The following is a 19,497-nucleotide window of genomic DNA, read 5'->3' on the forward strand; positions in this document are numbered from 1 at the left end:
AAATATACTCAAAACCTGGATTAATCTTTTTAGTCACAGAAGGAAGTTGAATTTAAACTGGTCCTAGAAACTAATTAGTACTGTAGACAAATTAAATTATCAGAGAAAGACAATTTAAATTAATCAAGTGTACAATCCAAATTAGATCAATTAAAGTAGTGTTCAGAATAATAGTAGTGCTATGATAGCACTACTATTATTATTATTGTCTACAGTACTGATTAATTTCTTGGACCAGTTTAAATTCAATTTCCTTCTGTTGTTTGCATCTGGCTTTACTAAATTTAACAGCTAGATTCCTGACCTTATACTTGAAATATTCCCACTTTCTGCAATGAGCATCAATATCCTTATCATTCTTAATTAACGTTAGCAAGCTTTTAACTTCCTCAACAAAATCATCTGAGATTAACAAAGCTGCATTGAATTTCCAATCATTTTTCCGGAATTTAGGATAACTATCTGATTTCACTGTAAATTCAATCACACAGTGGTCTGTTAGGGGCGCAGCAGACATTGAAACATTAGCAACATAATTTAATACATCTGGAGATATCAACCATAGATCTATTCTCGATCTTGATCTTCCATTAGGTTTCAACCAAGAAAATTGCCTCCTATTCGTGTTATTTTTCCCTCCAAATATCACAAAGAGAGTTAACATTCATGAATTCCTGTAACGTTGTATTGTAGTGGTTATCATTATAAATAGATGGACATCTATCGAGCCACTCATCTGGAACCATGTTAAAATCTCCACCTACTAGAGTGAATCTTATAGAATAACTTTACTTATAATCCTCAATAATATCTGTATGGGTACTTAATAATGTTTTGTTTTGACCAATGTTATGGCATCCATAGATGTTAATTAAAATTGCAAAAGACCCTTCAAAATTAATAACTACTGCAATCCAATGACCATCCTTATGAATTTTGGAGGTTACAACCTCCCCCGGAAATTTTGAAAAACATATGGCCACACCTGCAAACGATTGCTTCCATGAGAAAAAAATAATCTTGTTTCCCCACTGGTTTTTCCAAAAAAGAGTGTCCTCTTCACATGAGTGAGTCTCTTGCAAAAAAAAAAAAAAATGCAATGTGCATTAAGTCCTTTACAAAATAGGAAGGTAGCCTGATGCTTAATATTGTCCTTAAGACCTCTTGCATTTAATGATAAAAAAGAGCTCTGACTTCAAAAAGACACATAGAAATGAAAGTGTGTTGTGTAACTGTAAACGCTCTGATATGGACGCAGATAATAACCAACCTCTTTAACTGAGCTCTAAACTCTGAAAGTTCCTCTGAACAGCAACCAGTTTATGTCCCCACCATTACAGGTTCACATTCTTATCCCTCAGGGTTACATTAAGATGTACACACATCCTACTGGATTCGTTGCCCATTAATGAATCCGAAAAGCCCTCGAAATACACCTTCTTCCCCTCCTTTCTCACTTCTTGTATTCTGGGCCAAAGCCTTTCTCTCGCCTGTTTATCTGTCATGGTTAACAGGTGAGTCATCAAGTTCGGGTGCATTTGTTTTCAAATTGTAATATTTTCTTAAATTTATTTTTGTTTATATATTAATAATCTAATGATTATTATATACAATTTTAGAGAAACAAACAAAAAGAAATAGATCACTGTGCCAAGGAGGGAATCTCTTTAGGGTCAGTGACCCTATGGCCTTGTTTAGAGAAGTGTTTCATAAATGTTAAAAAATTCATATATTTGCAGTTTAGTTGAATAATAAATTGAATTTTGTCTCTTATTTGTTTTTGTCTATAAGCACATGCAATATCAATATCAGTGCTCAGATGACAGTAGCTTCTGGGAAAGGTGCAAGTTGCAAAAAACTGTGATGCCAAGCGCTAAGGATACATGCTGTCCAGTCACAGCAGATGAAACTTTTTTTTACTACTGAGCAAACATCGTTACACTTTTTTAGGTTCAATGATTCCACGGCGTGTAGATGTTATGGCGTCAGTGACCCCATGGCCTTGGCGGAGGTTTGCACTCTCTGAGTGCTTCTAGTTTATGTATACTTTGGGTTTTGACCAAATCAGTGTTATATACTTCTATGTTGGCAGTAAAACACAAAAATCCAAGAGAACCTGGATCCAGACAAAATGAGTAGAATTTTTTTTCCCCCTGTTGATTTGATTCTTGTGTTTTCATAAAATCTGTAAACAGTCCATTATGTGCACTCGGGCACAGACCTCAGAGTCTGGCAGCATCCTGAGGAGCCTCTAACAGAGCCTGAAGAAAAACCACACACACACACACACACACACACACACACACACACACACACACACACACACACACACACACACACACACACACACACACACACACACACACACACACACACACACACACACACACACACACACACACACAGTCAGTCTATTTCCACAAACGCACTCACACATGGAAACAGATTGTTCAGACTGATGTTGTGTAGGAAACTGCACACTTTGACAGTGAAGCTAAGAAGGAATTTGCACATTGTGTTCTGATCATGTCCTGGCATGTGAAGGCGTTTGAGATTAAGAACTTGTTGCACTGGTCTTGCAACATCTCTTGTCCCAGACAAACACAGAACGCGTCTTTTCAGTAGGACTGTGCTGCTCTACTGCTGTTCTCATGCGGGTGCCAGATGTGGGCCTTTTAGTGCAGGAGCTAGGTGACATTTATTCAGCATGAAAGGTGCGGAAGGTCTGTAGTATCAGAAATGCTTATGAGGCTAAATTGTGCCAGGAAATGCGATTTCTTAAGTTTCGCATGTGGTGGGTGTGGCTAGGGGCCACACCCAAAGTACCCCCCAAAATGGGTTTATTTAACATGGGAGGTGCAGACTTCGTTTTCTGACTACTGAGATTTGGCACTATGTAACATAGTTGGTTTCAACTGCGCACCTTTTATGTTAAATAAAACTGTAATTAACTATGTTCTTAATTAATGCTTCCACCAAAATCAATGTTCTTAAGTTGTTTTTTTCCATTCAGTGAACAGTCCCACATCAATTGGCACTGAAATAAAGTCTGCACTTCCAATGTTGAATAAATCCATTTTTGGGGGGTGTGGCCCTTCTTAAGTGGTCTTTCGACCATCATTTTTCTTCTTAAGTTTATTTTTCTAACTACTGAGATGTGACACTATGTAATGAAGTTTGTTTCAACTGTGCACCTTTTATGTTAAATGAAACTCTAATTAGCACTAATGAACTGTGTTCTTAATTAGTGCTTCCACCAAAAAAAAAAAAAAAAATCTTCTTAAGTTGGATTTTTTCATTCAGTAAATACACCTGCATCAACTGGCATTGGAACAAAGTCTGCACCTCCCATGTTAAAAAAACCCATTTTGGGGGTTACTTTGGCTGTGGCCCCTAGCCACACCCACCACTTACGAAACTTAAGAATCGCATTTCCTGGCACAGTTTAGCCTAATAAGCATTTTTGATACTACAGACCTTCTGCATGTTTCATGTTGAATAAAAGTCACCTAGTTCCTGAGCTATTTATCTCTGGTTTGACAGGTTTGTCCTCTTACTGGAAATCTCTCTGTCTTTCACTTTGGTTCCTGGGTTTGAGGTGGAGGTTTACCTGAGAGCCTATTTTGTTTTTAAATTCACTTTTGGAGTGTTGTCTTTTTTGTGTCTTCTCTTGACCACTGATAATCAGGTAAATATTTTCTTATACTTCTTCTATGATGTCATAAAGTGTTTGTAGTTTGTTTCCTACACCTGACTGTGGTGGTATTTTGGATTGTTCCTGTGGATACAAAATTTTTCAGGTCGTGTGGCTGACAAAGGTCCTCATAAAGGATCAAACAGACAGCAGAGATTTGAGTTTCTCATGTCCACCAGAGAAATGCTGGGAAATCCTGTGTGACAGCATGTTGTGTTTTTGTTAAGGTGTGAACTCTGATATGGCTCAGTGTGAGGACACAGAGGAGGGACCCCCGAAAACGGCAATGTGTGGGGACCATGAGATCCACCTCAAAGATCAGAGGTGAGACCAGGATCTGAAACTGTGACTGTTGACCAGGTCAGAGGTCATCTCACTACACCGTCATTATTCACGCCGAGAGCTCAAGCTTTTTCTTTCAGGAAAATGCTGATGTTTGAAATGCTTTATGTTTGCAGTGTATTAAATAATGTTATTTTAACATTACATATTTGGCCAACTTAAGCACATTAATGTGTCTGAAAAACAAAGGAAATAATTTCATATTTTGTAATGAAAACTCACATACCCAACTACGAGGTCTGTCCAAAAAGTAACGGACCTTTTTATTTTTTTCAAAAACCATATGGATTTGAATCACGTGTGATTACATCAGCCAAGCTTGAACCTTCGTGCGCATGTGTGAGTTTTTTCACGCCTGTCGGTTGCGTCATTCGCCTGTGGGCAGGCTTTGAGTGAGCACTGGTCCACCCCCCTCGTTGGATTTTCATTGTCAGGGAAATGTCTGAATGATTTGGAGCTTTGCTGCATCAAATTTTTCCAGAAACTGTGAGAGACAGCCAGGTGGACACCATTCACTAAATTCAGATGGCTTTCAGGGACGATTTTATGGGGATCACACAGATTGAGGAGTGTTACAGCCGGTTTAAAGACCGCCCACAGCGGCTGAGAGCGCGCCGCGTTCCGACCGGCGATCGACAGGCTCAAACGACCAGATCATTTCCAAACTGAACGCTGTGTTGATCCGGGACGTCATCTGACTACCACAGAAATGGCAGAAGACGTGGACATCAAGACTTTTTCAGCACATTCCACTGTTACAGGAGTTTTTGTCATGGAAAGAGGAGCGGAGGAATGCGCCACCGTGCCGCGAATGGCGCGGCACAAAACCACCTCTGTGTTGGTCTCACAGGACGGCTTTCAGATGGCTTTCGGTAGCTTTTCAGTCGTGTGACTATCCGAGAAATTGTGGATTAGCTGGACATGCCAGAACATGTCCTGTGAGGCTTCATCACAGCGTTGCTTTGCGCCATGCGGCTCCACCGCGATGCGCGAATTCCTGTGGTTTTGTCCCTGCCAGGCGAACGCAACCGACAGGCGTGAAAAAACTCACGCATGCGCACGAAGGTTCAAGCTTGGCTGATGCAATCACACGTGATTCAAATCCATATAGTTTTTGAAAAAAATAAAAAGGTCCGTTACTTTTTGGACAGACCTCGTATATTATTTGTTCCCCTGTACAAATGACAATCAAGAAGTCCTTCACTGCTTCCCAGCCACCAAGAAGCAATTTATCATTGACAAAATACAGTAATCACAGCTCTGCCTGCATCAGCTGCATGTCAGTGACTTTTTAACTGATAGTTTTTGTTTCACATCCAAATGAAGCTGGATCGACTCGGAACACAGAAAATCAGCTTCTGCTGAAACTGAAGAGAAGATTTAGAAAGTGAACAGTCCAAAACATGTCAGCATGTCCCAGACTTCAATTCCAGCTGTTTGGTGTACACTGCGACAAAAAAGACATCCTGTTTATACAGTTTCAAATATATTTTTAGCATTCTTAAAGACAGACAAAATTTCTGTTTTACATATTTCTTTGTTTAAAGCCCTGCTGCACAGGGTGGGGGCATTTGTGAGTTCTTTGTGCATTCTAAAACTTTGCCAAGAAGGGACAGTAATGGATGCAGAAGGGATGGGAAAACACAGTTGTAGGGTCATGTTATGCAGTCAACAGCTTCCCCTGGCGGCACACATGTTGATGCACTGTTCTGTGTAAACCCATGTCATGTCTGTTATGTGCACAGCCACTGAATACATGTTGCTGGGAAACACAGGCTGACTGGTTGTTATCTATGCACCTGCACTTGTAAAATTGTTGGATTGGAACCCAGAGGGAGTTCTAAGTTGCTTGTCGCTAGAAATGTGTGCCTTTTTTTTTTTTGCATGGAAATAGAGACCTGGAATGAACGTCACGTGACTAGCGGCATGCCGCACAGCGGCCTTTACTAATGGTGGAGAGAGCGCATTGAGCTAGTTAAACAGAAGCGAAATGAGAGGAAAAAAGGCAGCCAGTGCTTCACCATCAACTGCACCAACTACAAAAACAAATTCTCCAATACTAAAATGAACTGTACAATAGCCTTAATGTAATTATGTAAAACAAATTTCTATTTTAAAGTCGTTATGTCGCAATTTAATATCAATATACTGAGACTATAACTCAACGCCATAAGTTCTTATCATTAAGCTGCGTTCACATGCATACAGATATGGAAACAAAAATGTTTAAATATATTTATGTCTATATATATACTTGCAGTTGTTGTTTAATATGATATGTACATGGTGGTCACAGGCGGCATTTAAATTTTAACAGTGTGGTTGGAGGGGATGGAGGAGGTACTTTTTACACTGACAGGGTCAAAAGTCATAAATTCTGAATGGCTTTATATCTACTTATAATAAGATGTTAGTAAAAATCATATATATGTTGTTGTCTTTAAAAGAATAGCAATAATATTACAGTGGAAAAAGCAGCAAGGTAAATGACCATAATGGCAAGGCACACTTCAGATTTATATTTTAATACATAAGGATTTTTTATCCAGGCATGTATGGGTTCATTAGAGCTTTTAATCAGCTTGAATACAACTTACAAGGTCTCATGTATAAAAATCCATTGAGAATTATGATAAAAGGAAAAAAAAAAATCAGAGTAAATGAACAGAATTACATATTTTCCCCAAATTTCCACACTTTAAAGCATTTTTTTCCTACCCAGACATGTATGGGTTCATTAGAAAGAGCAATTAAAGGGCTTTAAAACAAGCCTACTTTTATTAAAATCTGTTAACAAATAGCGACAATAGAGAGAGAAAAGCAGCACAGTTTGTCATAATTTCCCCAAATTTTTTTTTCACCCACAACATGCATAGTTTCATTGGAAAGAGCTTTCAAATGGCTTTAAAACAAGCCTGAATTTATTAAAACCCGTTAAGAAATAGCGACGCTAGTGCAAAAAAAAAGCGGTCCGTTTATTATTGATGATCTGCACATCTCCACCCTTAGTAACGGCGCCTTTCTGTCCTGATCGACGCTAATAGATTGAGGTGCGCACATTCATTCCAGGTCTTTATTTCCAAGTTTATTTGTTTTGCTAGGCTTACTTAGGAGTTTCAGTTAGGCTACTAGTGGTAGCACCGTGTCAAGATCATGGCTTCCAACATTCCACCACCGGAGCCTCTGAAGATGGCTGGGGATCTTCACAGCAACTGGGCTAGCTTTCGAGTTTGAGGATTATTAGCTTTCAACCGGGATCAAACAGTACTCTTCATCAATCTGGCTCCAACTTTCTCTGATTGCTGTTGCCAGATCAGCTTTGCAGGTTGGAGCCTTGTCATGGACCATTTTCTTCAACTTCCACCAAAGATTTTCAATTGGATTAAGATCCGGACTATTTTTGACCCTATGTGTCTTTTTGCAAGGAATGTTTTCACAGTTTTGCTCTATGGCAAGATGCATTATCATCTTGAAAAATGAGGAAATTTACATGTTCTCTTCAGGCAGTCATCTTTATAAATCTCATTGGAAAGGCACCAAACAAAAGTTCCAGCATCATCACCTTGCCCAATGCAGATTCGAGATTCATCACTGAATATGACTTTCATCCAGTCATCCACAGTCCACGATTGCTTTTCCTTAGCCCATTGTAACCTTGTTTTTTCTGTTTAGGTGTTAATGATGGCTTTCGTTTAGCTTTTCTGTATGTAAATCCCATTTCCTTTAGGCGGTTTCTTACAGTTCGGTCACAGACGTTGACTCCAGTTTCCTCCCATTTGTTCCTCATTTGTTTTGTTGGGCATTATCGATTTTTGAGACATATTGCTTTAAGTTTTCTTCTTGATGCTTTGATGTCTTCCTTGGTCTACCAGTATGTTTGCCTTTAACAACCTTCCCATGTTGTTTGTATTTGGTCAAGAGTTTAGACACAGCTGACTGTGAACAACCAACATCTTTTGCAACATTGCGTGATGATTTACCCTCTTTTAAGAGTTTGATAATCCTCTCCCTTGTTTCAATTGACATCTCTCGTGTTGGAGCCATGATTCATGTCAGTCCACTTGGTGCAACAGCTCTCCGAGGTGTGATCACTGCTTTTTAGATGCAGACTAACAAGCAGATCTGATTTGATGCAGGTGTTAGTTTTGGGGATGAAAATTTACAGGGTGATTCCATAATTTTTTCCTCAGAATTGAGTGATTCCATATTTTTTTCTTCTGCTTGGTCTAAAAAAGTAACCGTTACTGACTGCCATTATTTTTTTTCCTGATTTCTTATAGTGTTTCTTAAAGCCAGAAAGTTGCCATTTGAAATTACTTTAGTTTTGTGTCATGTCTATGATCTGCTTTTTTTCTACAAATTAAACAACTGAATGAACATCCTCTGAGGCCGGTGATTCCATAATTATTGCCAGGGGTTGTACTTCACACCCACCAAAAATGTCATCTTTGAGAGGTGTGTTTTTGGCAGCCTTTCAAGCACATTTTTAGCACTTGAACCTTAACTTGTTAATGAGTATTGTTTCAGCAGTCTAACAGTACTTGTACTTAAGTACATATTTCCAGTGCTCTTTCCACCACTGCTCAGTTTTCTGTGTTCCAGATCACAGCAGGACACAGCGCCCTCTGCTGGATCTGACACATATTGTCATGACGATCAATATTGTAACAATTTGGAGCCAGGACTAGGCGGCGTAGAATATGCAAGGACAGTCAAACCCAAGATGTAAGCTCCAAAACAACCAAAATTTAAGAATTAGATAGTATAAAAACAATGAATGTTTGAGTTCAATGGTATGAATATTTCATGAGGTGAAAGCTGGAACATATCATTCAACGAGGCGAAGCGTCACACGTGTATGCGTGACCACGTGTGCGCATGCACGAGAATGCACGTGTGTGCGTTGAGAGTGCAATGGTACCAAACATATGGAACCAAATTTGCACTCTAAATGGAACCAAGCCGCACTCTAAATGCAATGCAACACAAATGGGATGAATTAATCCATGTCATGTGACATACAAAGCACCAATCAAATGACAAGGATCCACTCAGCCATTATATAATGTCTAATATACACAAAAAAACAGGTGAGGGGAAGGATATAACAAAAATACAATCTTAACCCCACAGGGGTGTGGAATTCAAAATGCAACAGAGGTGGGGAATGTTAAACCAAAAATACTGTTGTGAAAGTGTAGGAACACGGACCCACAACAGGGGGCGCAATGAACGGACAATGGAGAGAGTAAATAACAAGATTTACTACAGAAACCAGCACGAGTAATACAACAAACACAATTTGGGGTCGAATCCGCTGGTGTCGTGTGGGCAGGCTCGAAGGTAGGAGACGTCTGTCTCAGTCGAACCGGAACCACCCAGATCTCCTCTGCCACCGAACCCTGGAAATACTGGAACCGCCAAGTCCCGAATTCCCAGGTGGCCACTGCCTCCGCTCGTCGGATCCGGTACTGCTGGCAGGAGAGAGCAACAACACACAGGAGTGGATGAACGCACCCCGTAACAGAGAGGGGAGAAGCCACCTCCACCTCTTGGCAAGAATAGCAGGAAGGTGAGTACTTATCCCAAAATGAGGTGTTTAGTAGTCACCAGTCCTGAAAACAAGGTTTTAGCTGATAATGCAATGTGTACCTGCAGAGAATACTACCTTGGTCTTAGGCGATATCTCGGCACTGAGGTGGAGACGCCGTCCTCCTGATATACCTCGGTGCTGAGTAGAACAGCTGTGTCTGGTGATGGGTGACAGCTGTCACCCAGGCTACTCCCATGATGCGGCAGCGCCCTCTGGTGCCTGGAGCCCGCACTCCAGGCAGGGCGCCCTCTGGTGGTGGTGGGCCAGCAGTACCTCCTCTTCAGCGGCCCACACAACAGGACCCCCCCCTCAACGGGCGCCTCCTGGCGCACGACCGGGCTTGTCCGGGTGGCGTCGGTAGAAGTCGGCCAGGAGGGCCGGGTCCAGGATGAAGCCCTTCTTCACCCAGGAGCGCTCCTCGGGGCCGTACCCCTCCCAGTCCACCAGATACTGAAAACCCCGGCCCATCCGACGGACGTCAAGGAGCCGGCGGACAGTCCAAGCCGGTGCTCCGTCGATGATCCGGGCAGGAGGCGGCGCCGGACCCGGGGTGCAGAGGGGTGAGGTGTGAAGAGGCTTGATCCGGGAAACATGGAAGACTGGATGGATCCGCAGTGAGGCCGGAAGCTGGAGCCTCGCTGCGGCGGGGTTGATGACCTTGAGGATCTTATAAGGTCCGATGTACCGGTCTTGCAGTTTGGGCGAATCAACCTGTAGGGGAACGTCCTTCGTGGACAACCAGACCTCCTGCCCAGGACGATACTTGGGGGCCGGGGCTCGCCGCCGGTCTGCATGTCTCTTCGCCCTCGTCCGGGCCTGCAACAAGGCAGAGCGAGCGGCCCGCCACACCCGACGGCACTTCCGTAGGTGGGCCTGGACCGAGGGCACACCGACCTCTCCCTCTACCACCGGAAACAAGGGGGGCTGATACCCCAAGCACACCTCAAACGGGGAGAGGCCGGTGGCTGATGACACTTGGCTGTTGTGGGCGTACTCGATCCAGGCCAGGTGGGTACTCCAGGCCGTCGGGTGCGCGGCTGTCACACAGCGAAGTGTCTGTTCCAGTTCTTGATTCGCCCGCTCTGCCTGCCCGTTGGTCTGGGGGTGGTACCCAGACGAGAGGCTGACCGTGGCCCCCAGTTCCCGGCAGAAGCTCCTCCAGACATGTGAGGTGAACTGGGGACCGCGATCGGAGACGATGTCTGATGGTATGCCATGCAGACGGACGACGTGGTGGACCAGGAGGTCCGCTGTCTCCTGGGCCGTAGGGAGCTTCGGGAGGGCCACGAAGTGGGCCGCCTTGGAGAAACGGTCCACTATCGTGAAGACGACAGTGTTTCCCTGGGACGGCGGGAGACCCGTGACGAAGTCCAGGCCGATGTGGGACCAGGGGCGATGAGGCACGGGCAATGGCTGTAGCTGCCCTGAGGTCTTCCTATGATCGGCCTTGCCCCTGGCGCAGGTGGTACAGGCCTGGACGTAGTCCCGGACGTCGGTCTCCAGGGATGCCCACCAGAAGCGTTGCCGGACGACTGCCACGGTCCTTCGCACCCCTGGGTGACAGGAGAGCTTAGAACCGTGACAGAAGTCCAGGACTGCAGCTCTAGCCTCTGGTGGGACGTATAGTCTGTTTTTTGGTCCGTTTCCGGGGTCCGGGACACGGGTCAGGGCCTCCCGGACGGTCTTCTCCACGTCCCAGGTGAGGGCGGCCACGATAGCGGACTCCGGGATGATGGGATCCGGGGGATCCGACGGTTCCGTTTTGACCTCATCTTCGTGCACCCGGGACAATGCATCCGATCTCTGATTCTTGGTCCCGGGACGGTAGGTAATCCGGAAGTCAAAACGGCCAAAGAACAGTGACCAGCGGGCTTGCCTGGGGTTCAGACGCTTGGCGGTTCTGATGTACTCCAGGTTCCGATGGTCAGTGAAAACCGTGAATGGCACGGCTGTTCCCTCCAACAGATGTCTCCACTCTTCGAGGGCCTCTTTCACAGCAAGGAGTTCCCGATTGCCGACGTCATAATTCCGTTCAGCGGGGGTCAACCTGCGAGAAAAATAGGCACACGGGTGAAGGACCTTATCGGTCTTCCCGCTCTGGGAGAGCACCGCTCCTATCCCTGAGTCCGAGGCATCCACTTCAACCACTAACTGGCGGCTAGGATCGGGCTGCACCAGAACTGGTGCAGACGAGAAGCGCCGTTTCAACTCCTTGAACGCGGCCTCGCACCGGTCCGACCAGGTGAAGGGAACTTTTGGAGAGGTCAGGGCTGTCAGGGGGCTAACTACCTGACTGTAGCCCTTAATGAACCTCCTATAAAAATTAGCAAAACCGAGGAACTGTTGCAGCTTCCTACGGCTTGTAGGTTGGGGCCAATCTCTCACCGCCGCAACCTTGGCCGGGTCCGGGGCGATGGAGTTAGAGGAGATGATAAACCCCAGGAAGGACAAAGAAGTGCGGTGGAACTCACACTTCTCGCCCTTCACAAACAGGCGGTTCTCCAACAACCGCTGCAGGACCTGACGGACATGCCGGACATGAGTCTCAGGATCCGGGGAAAAGATGAGTATATCGTCCAGATACACGAAGACGAACCGGTGCAGGAAGTCCCGCAGGACATCGTTTACCAATGCTTGGAAGGTCGCGGGAGCGTTAGTGAGACCGAACGGCATGACCAGGTACTCAAAATGGCCCAACGGGGTGTTAAATGCCGTCTTCCATTCGTCTCCCTTCCGGATCCGAACCAAATGATAGGCATTCCTAAGATCAAGTTTGGTGAAGATATTGGCTCCATGCAAGGGGGTGAACACCGAATCCAACAGGGGCAACGGGTATCGATTGCGAACCGTGATTTCGTTCAACCCCCTATAATCAATGCATGGACGAAGCCCGCCATCCTTTTTACCCACAAAAAAGAAACCAGCACCCATCGGAGAGGTGGAATTCCGGATCAACCCGGCAGCTAATGAGTCCCGGATGTAGGTCTCCATTGATTCACGCTCCGGCCGTGAGAGGTTGTACAGCCTACTGGACGGAAACTCACTGCCTGGAACCAAATCAATGGCACAATCGTATGGGCGGTGAGGAGGAAGCGTGAGAGCCAGATCCTTGCTGAACACATCAGCGAGGTCATGGTACTCCGCTGGCACCGCCTTCAGATTGGGCGGGACTCGGACCTCCTCCTTAGCTTGGGAGCCGGGAGGAACCGAGGAACCTAGACACTCCCGATGGCAGGTTTCGCTCCACTGAACCACCACCCCGGACGGCCAATCAATCCGGGGATTGTGCTTTAGCATCCATGGAAACCCTAAAACCACACGGGAGGTGGCCTGAGTCACGAAGAACTCGATCACCTCCCGGTGGTTACCTGACACCACCAGAGTTACTGGAGGTGTCTTATGTGTGATTGGTGGGAGTAGGGAGCCATCTAGCGCCCGAACCTGCACAGGCGAGGTAAGAGCCACCAGAGGGAGCCCTATCTCCCTGGCCCATCTACTGTCAAGCAGATTCCCCTCAGAGCCCGTGTCCACCAGTGCTGGGGCCTTCAGGGTTGAATCCTCATAAAGGATCGTGACTGGGAGTCGTGTAGCAATGTGGGTGTGTCCCACGTGAATGTTTTGGCCCACCCCTGGCCCAGTCTCTAGGGGCGGGCGTTGGAGTTTAACCGCTCGGGGCAGTCGTTTGCCATGTGCTCACTCGAGCCACAAACATAACAAGCTCCGTGGGCCCGCCTCCTTTGTGCTCCAGGTGCCCTAAATGTTGCCCTGCTCGTGTCCATAGCTTCGTCAGCAGGGGGAGCCATAGGCGCACGGAGCGCAGGAACAGAGGAGCGTGGGGAGGGCGGAGCTCGATCGGACCCGGAAGGGAGAGGGACGACGCGTGCTTGGCCACGCCCTTCGCCTCGTTCCCGACGGCGTTCTTCTAACTGGTTGTCGAGTCGTATGACTAGATCGATGAGCCCATCTAAATCCCGCGGTTCGTCCTTAGCCACCAGGTGCTCTTTTAGGACCAGAGACAGTCCGTTTACAAAGGCAGCACGGAGGGCAGTGCTATTCCAGCCGGATCTCGCCGCCGCGATGCGGAAGGCGACTGCATAGGCAGCTGCGCTCCGACGTCCCTGTCGTATGGACAGTAGTGCGGTTGAAGCGGACTCTCCTCTGTTGGGATGATCGAACACCGTTCTGAGCTCCCGTACAAATCCATCGTATGAATGAAGGAGCCGTGAGTTCTGCTCCCAGAGCGCTGTAGCCCAAGCGCGTGCCTCCCCGCGAAGCAGATTTATCACATAAGCTACTTTGCTAGCATCAGTCGCGTACATCACGGGACGCTGAGCGAAGACGAGCGAACACTGCATAAGAAAGTCCGCGCACGTCTCCACACAGCCTCCGTACGGTTCTGGAGGGCTTATGTATGCTTCTGGGGACGGAGGGAGGGACCGTTGAACGACCAGTGGAACGTTACTTTCGCACGCAGGGTCCTCGGGAGGGAGAGCCGCAGCGGCGCCCGAAGGGCGCGCCTCCACTTGTGCGGCGAGAGCCTCCACCCTGCGGTTTAGGAGAACGTGCTGCTCGGTCATTAAGTCGATCCGAGAGGTGAAAGCGGTGAGGATCCGCTGCAACTCACCGATTACCCCTCCCGAAGCCTCCGCCGCGCCTTGGTCTTCCATTGGCCGTTCAACAGCCGGTTGACGCCCCTCGGGATCCATGACGCTGGCCGAGATATCCTGTTGTGAAAGTGTAGGAACACGGACCCACAACAGGGGGCGCAATGAACGGACAATGGAGAGAGTAAATAACAAGATTTACTACAGAAACCAGCACGAGTAATACAACAAACACAATTTGGGGTCGAATCCGCTGGTGTCGTGTGGGCAGGCTCGAAGGTAGGAGACGTCTGTCTCAGTCGAACCGGAACCACCCAGATCTCCTCTGCCACCGAACCCTGGAAATACTGGAACCGCCAAGTCCCGAATTCCCAGGTGGCCACTGCCTCCGCTCGTCGGATCCGGTACTGCTGGCAGGAGAGAGCAACAACACACAGGAGTGGATGAACGCACCCCGTAACAGAGAGGGGAGAAGCCGCCTCCACCTCTTGGCAAGAATAGCAGGAAGGTGAGTACTTATCCCAAAATGAGGTGTTTAGTAGTCACCAGTCCTGAAAACAAGGTTTTAGCTGATAATGCAATGTGTACCTGCAGAGAATACTACCTTGGTCTTAGGCGATATCTCGGCACTGAGGTGGAGACGCCGTCCTCCTGATATACCTCGGTGCTGAGTAGAACAGCTGTGTCTGGTGATGGGTGACAGCTGTCACCCAGGCTACTCCCATGATGCGGCAGCGCCCTCTGGTGCCTGGAGCCCGCACTCCAGGCAGGGCGCCCTCTGGTGGTGGTGGGCCAGCAGTACCTCCTCTTCAGCGGCCCACACAACAAATACATGTGATAACCTAAACCAAACACAAGGGGGCAGCAGAACCAAGGCATCTCTGAAAGACAAAACATAACTGAAGACCAAAACAGGACCCACTTAAATAATACCAAAAACATTCCTCACAGAAAAATCATAAAACACTGAGAAAGAAACATGATGCATATTACGAGTATAATAACAAAGAGTAAACCCAAGACTGGAAATTAACCTGAAATGCTGACAACAATAAATTCCACTGAGAAAATAAAAACCATAAATGAAAACACATAACTCAAAACCTGGACTGCAAAACTAACAAAGAACTATGAATAATCAAATGACCACATAAAATCAAGACACACCGAGGGCAGTGTGTCCCATATGGAAAACAAGGACATAAGCAGACTTTAGATTAACGCGACCCATCTGGGTAGCTGGTCCAGATAGCGTTCCAGTGGAGACATGGAAATGTCTAGGAGAGATGGCAGTAATGTTTCTATCCAGATTATTTAATAATGCCTGAGGAGTGGAGAACAAATCTGCTGGTCTGATTTTTAAGAACAAGGGTGACACACAGAGCTGCAATAACTACAGAGGTATAACCACTGCATTGTGTTTATCTCTCACTCCCCATTGCTCCACCTGGGACGCAAAGTCACAATCTCCATTATGGGAGGCGGGCACTCTGACCAGAAGGCTAAAACCTGCCTCCATGAGCAGAGTATCCTTAGGTGTTTGAGACTACCATATGCACAGTGACTCCTGTGGCCTTTGTCAAAGAGGCGTGAAGTTGATCAGCCACAGCATGAAGTCATAGGAAACAGTAGTAGAAACTAGGTTTAGAGAGAAGATGAAGATCTGTGAACAGCAGTAAGGTTTCATGCTGAGAAGGAGCACTGCAGTGACGTAGAGAGAAGGCCAGCTGCATTAATACAATAACATGCTTTTGGAGGGCGGTATGTATTTTCAGAGGCCCGACGACCACGCCCCGTCACCCAAAATGACCAATATTCGCTGCCCGCTACTACGGGCAGGTATAGACAGGTAGCGTAAATGTAAATCTATGCTACCAGCCCAGCAACGCCTCAGTAAGTGATAATTATGTGTTTTATTGGATTTAGAGAAAGCTTATGACAGGGTGCCAAGAGAAGAGTTGTGGAATTGTAGGAAGACATCTGCAGTTGTAGAGATGTGTGAAGTTTGTGTAGCACATGTACAAGGCTATTGTGACAGCAGTGAGATGTGCAGTAGGAATGACAGATGCATTCAAGGTGTAGGTGGGTTTACCCCAGGGATCAGTTCTGAGTATTTTTCTTTGCAATGGTGATGGGCAGGTTGATGGATAAGATCATGAGTCTTTATGGACTATGATATTTGCTGATGATATTGTGATCGGTAGTGAGATTAGATGGCAGGCTGAGACAGCATAAAGAGGTGGAGACATGCTCTGGAGAGAAGGGGAATGAAAGTCAGCTGGAGCAACGCTGAGTACATGTGTGTGAATGGGGGAGCCCAGTGGAATAGTGCAGTTACAAGAAGTAGAACTGGTGAAAGTAAATATTTGAGGTCAACTGTAAAACGTAGTTGAGATTGTGGTAGAGAGGTGAAGAAGAGAGTGCAGGCAGGGTGGAGTGGGTGGAGAAAGGTGACAGGTGTCACTTGTGACTGAAGAATATCAGCAAGAGTGAAGAGGAAAGTCGACAAGACAGTAGTGAGACCAGATATGGTGTATGGCTTGGAGACAGTGGCACTAACAAAAAGACAGGAGGCAGAGCTAAAGATGTTGCAATTCTCTATGGGACTGACAATGATGGACAGAATAAGAACTGAAGATATCAAAGGGATAGCTCAGGTCAGACAGTTTGGAGACAAAGTCAGCGAGGTGAGATTGAGATGGTTTGCACATGTGCAGAGGAGAGACCCAGGGTATATAGGGAGAAGGACAAGAGGGAGGCCAAAGAGGAGGTTCATGGATGTCATGAGGGAGGACATGGAGAGGACATGGAGAGATAGAAATGGATGATGTGCTGTGGCGCCCCCTAACCAGAGTAGCTGAAAGAAGGTGGCTTTGTTAAAGCATAGTTATATTTGTCCCCCCACCACACACACACACATTTTTTTAAACTTTTGATTTAGAAAATGGTCTGATCCATGACTTCAAACCATGATCTGAAAACCATGAGCATTGCAGTGGTTCAGAAAGTGAATAAGATATGTCAGGGTGTTTAAGACCTGTGCAAAGCTGTTTTATTTGTCAGGTTCTGTAACTAGGAAGGGCTGGGCACACACACAGAACTCAGACACCAAGTTTTGAGACATATTGCTTTAAGTTTTCTTCTTGATGCTTTGATGTCTTCCTTGGTCTACCAGTATGTTTGCCTTTAACAACCTTCCCATGTTGTTTGTATTTGGTCAAGAGTTTAGACACAGCTGACTGTGAACAACCAACATCTTTTGCAACATTGCGTGATGATTTACCCTCTTTTAAGAGTTTGATAATCCTCTCCCTTGTTTCAATTGACATCTCTCGTGTTGGAGCCATGATTCATGTCAGTCCACTTGGTGCAACAGCTCTCCGAGGTGTGATCACTGCTTTTTAGATGCAGACTAACAAGCAGATCTGATTTGATGCAGGTGTTAGTTTTGGGGATGAAAATTTACAGGGTGATTCCATAATTTTTTCCTCAGAATTGAGTGATTCCATATTTTTTTCTTCTGCTTGGTCTAAAAAAGTAACCGTTACTGACTGCCATTATTTTTTTTCCTGATTTCTTATAGTGTTTCTTAAAGCCAGAAAGTTGCCATTTGAAATTACTTTAGTTTTGTGTCATGTCTATGATCTGCTTTTTTTCTACAAATTAAACAACTGAATGAACATCCTCCGAGGCCGGTGATTCCATAATTATTGCCAGGGGTTGTACTTCACACCCACCAAAAATGTCATCTTTGAGAGGTGTGTTTTTGGCAGCCTTTCAAGCACATTTTTAGCACTTGAACCTTAACTTGTTAATGAGTATTGTTTCAGCAGTCTAACAGTACTTGTACTTAAGTACATATTTCCAGTGCTCTTTCCACCACTGCTCAGTTTTCTGTGTTCCAGATCACAGCAGGACACAGCGCCCTCTGCTGGATCTGACACATATTGTCATGACGATCAATATTGTAACAATTTGGAGCCAGGACTAGGCGGCGTAGAATATGCAAGGACAGTCAAACCCAAGATGTAAGCTCCAAAACAACCAAAATTTAAGAATTAGATAGTATAAAAACAATGAATGTTTGAGTTCAATGGTATGAATATTTCATGAGGTGAAAGCTGGAACATATCATTCAACGAGGCGAAGCGTCACACGTGTATGTGTGACCACGTGTGCGCATGCACGAGAATGCACGTGTGTGCGTTGAGAGTGCAATGGTACCAAACATATGGAACCAAATTTGCACTCTAAATGGAACCAAGCCGCACTCTAAATGCAATGCAACACAAATGGGATGAATTAATCCATGTCATGTGACATACAAAGCACCAATCAAATGACAAGGATCCACTCAGCCGTTATATAATGTCTAATATACACAAAAAAACAGGTGAGGGGAAGGATATAACAAAAATACAATCTTAACCCCACAGGGGTGTGGAATTCAAAATGCAACAGAGGTGGGGAATGTTAAACCAAAAATACAATACATGTGATAACCTAAACCAAACACAAGGGGGCAGCAGAACCAAGGCATCTCTGAAAGACAAAACATAACTGAAGACCAAAACAGGACCCACTTAAATAATACCAAAAACATTCCTCACAGAAAAATCATAAAACACTGAGAAAGAAACATGATGCATATTACGAGTATAATAACAAAGAGTAAACCCAAGACTGGAAATTAACCTGAAATGCTGACAACAATAAATTCCACTGAGAAAATAAAAACCATAAATGAAAACACATAACTCAAAACCTGGACTGCAAAACTAACAAAGAACTATGAATAATCAAATGACCACATAAAATCAAGACACACCGAGGGCAGTGTGTCCCATATGGAAAACAAGGACATAAGCAGACTTTAGATTAACGCGACCCATCTGGGTAGCTGGTCCAGATAGCGTTCCAGTGGAGACATGGAAATGTCTAGGAGAGATGGCAGTAATGTTTCTATCCAGATTATTTAATAATGCCTGAGGAGTGGAGAACAAATCTGCTGGTCTGATTTTTAAGAACAAGGGTGACACACAGAGCTGCAATAACTACAGAGGTATAACCACTGCATTGTGTTTATCTCTCACTCCCCATTGCTCCACCTGGGACGCAAAGTCACAATCTCCATTATGGGAGGCGGGCACTCTGACCAGAAGGCTAAAACCTGCCTCCATGAGCAGAGTATCCTTAGGTGTTTGAGACTACCATATGCACAGTGACTCCTGTGGCCTTTGTCAAAGAGGCGTGAAGTTGATCAG

The 19,497-nt window shown here is 45.6% G+C and overlaps 1 protein-coding gene across 1 annotated transcript in view; it reads left to right on the plus strand.

Moving 5' to 3' along the window:
• The first annotated feature begins 3,509 nt into the window (after window positions 1-3,509).
• Window positions 3,510-19,497, plus strand: part of LOC117531190 (NACHT, LRR and PYD domains-containing protein 3-like) — a 144,499-nt gene continuing 128,511 nt past the window's right edge. Inside the window, exons 1-2 of the mRNA XM_034194231.1 lie at window positions 3,510-3,688; window positions 3,922-4,018. Of these exons, the coding sequence (XP_034050122.1) occupies window positions 3,936-4,018 (83 nt within the window). The 5' untranslated portion in view covers window positions 3,510-3,688; window positions 3,922-3,935. The remainder of the gene's footprint in view (window positions 3,689-3,921; window positions 4,019-19,497) is intronic.

This window comes from Thalassophryne amazonica, chromosome 18 (assembly GCF_902500255.1).
Source record: "Thalassophryne amazonica chromosome 18, fThaAma1.1, whole genome shotgun sequence".
NCBI lineage: Eukaryota > Metazoa > Chordata > Actinopteri > Batrachoidiformes > Batrachoididae > Thalassophryne > Thalassophryne amazonica.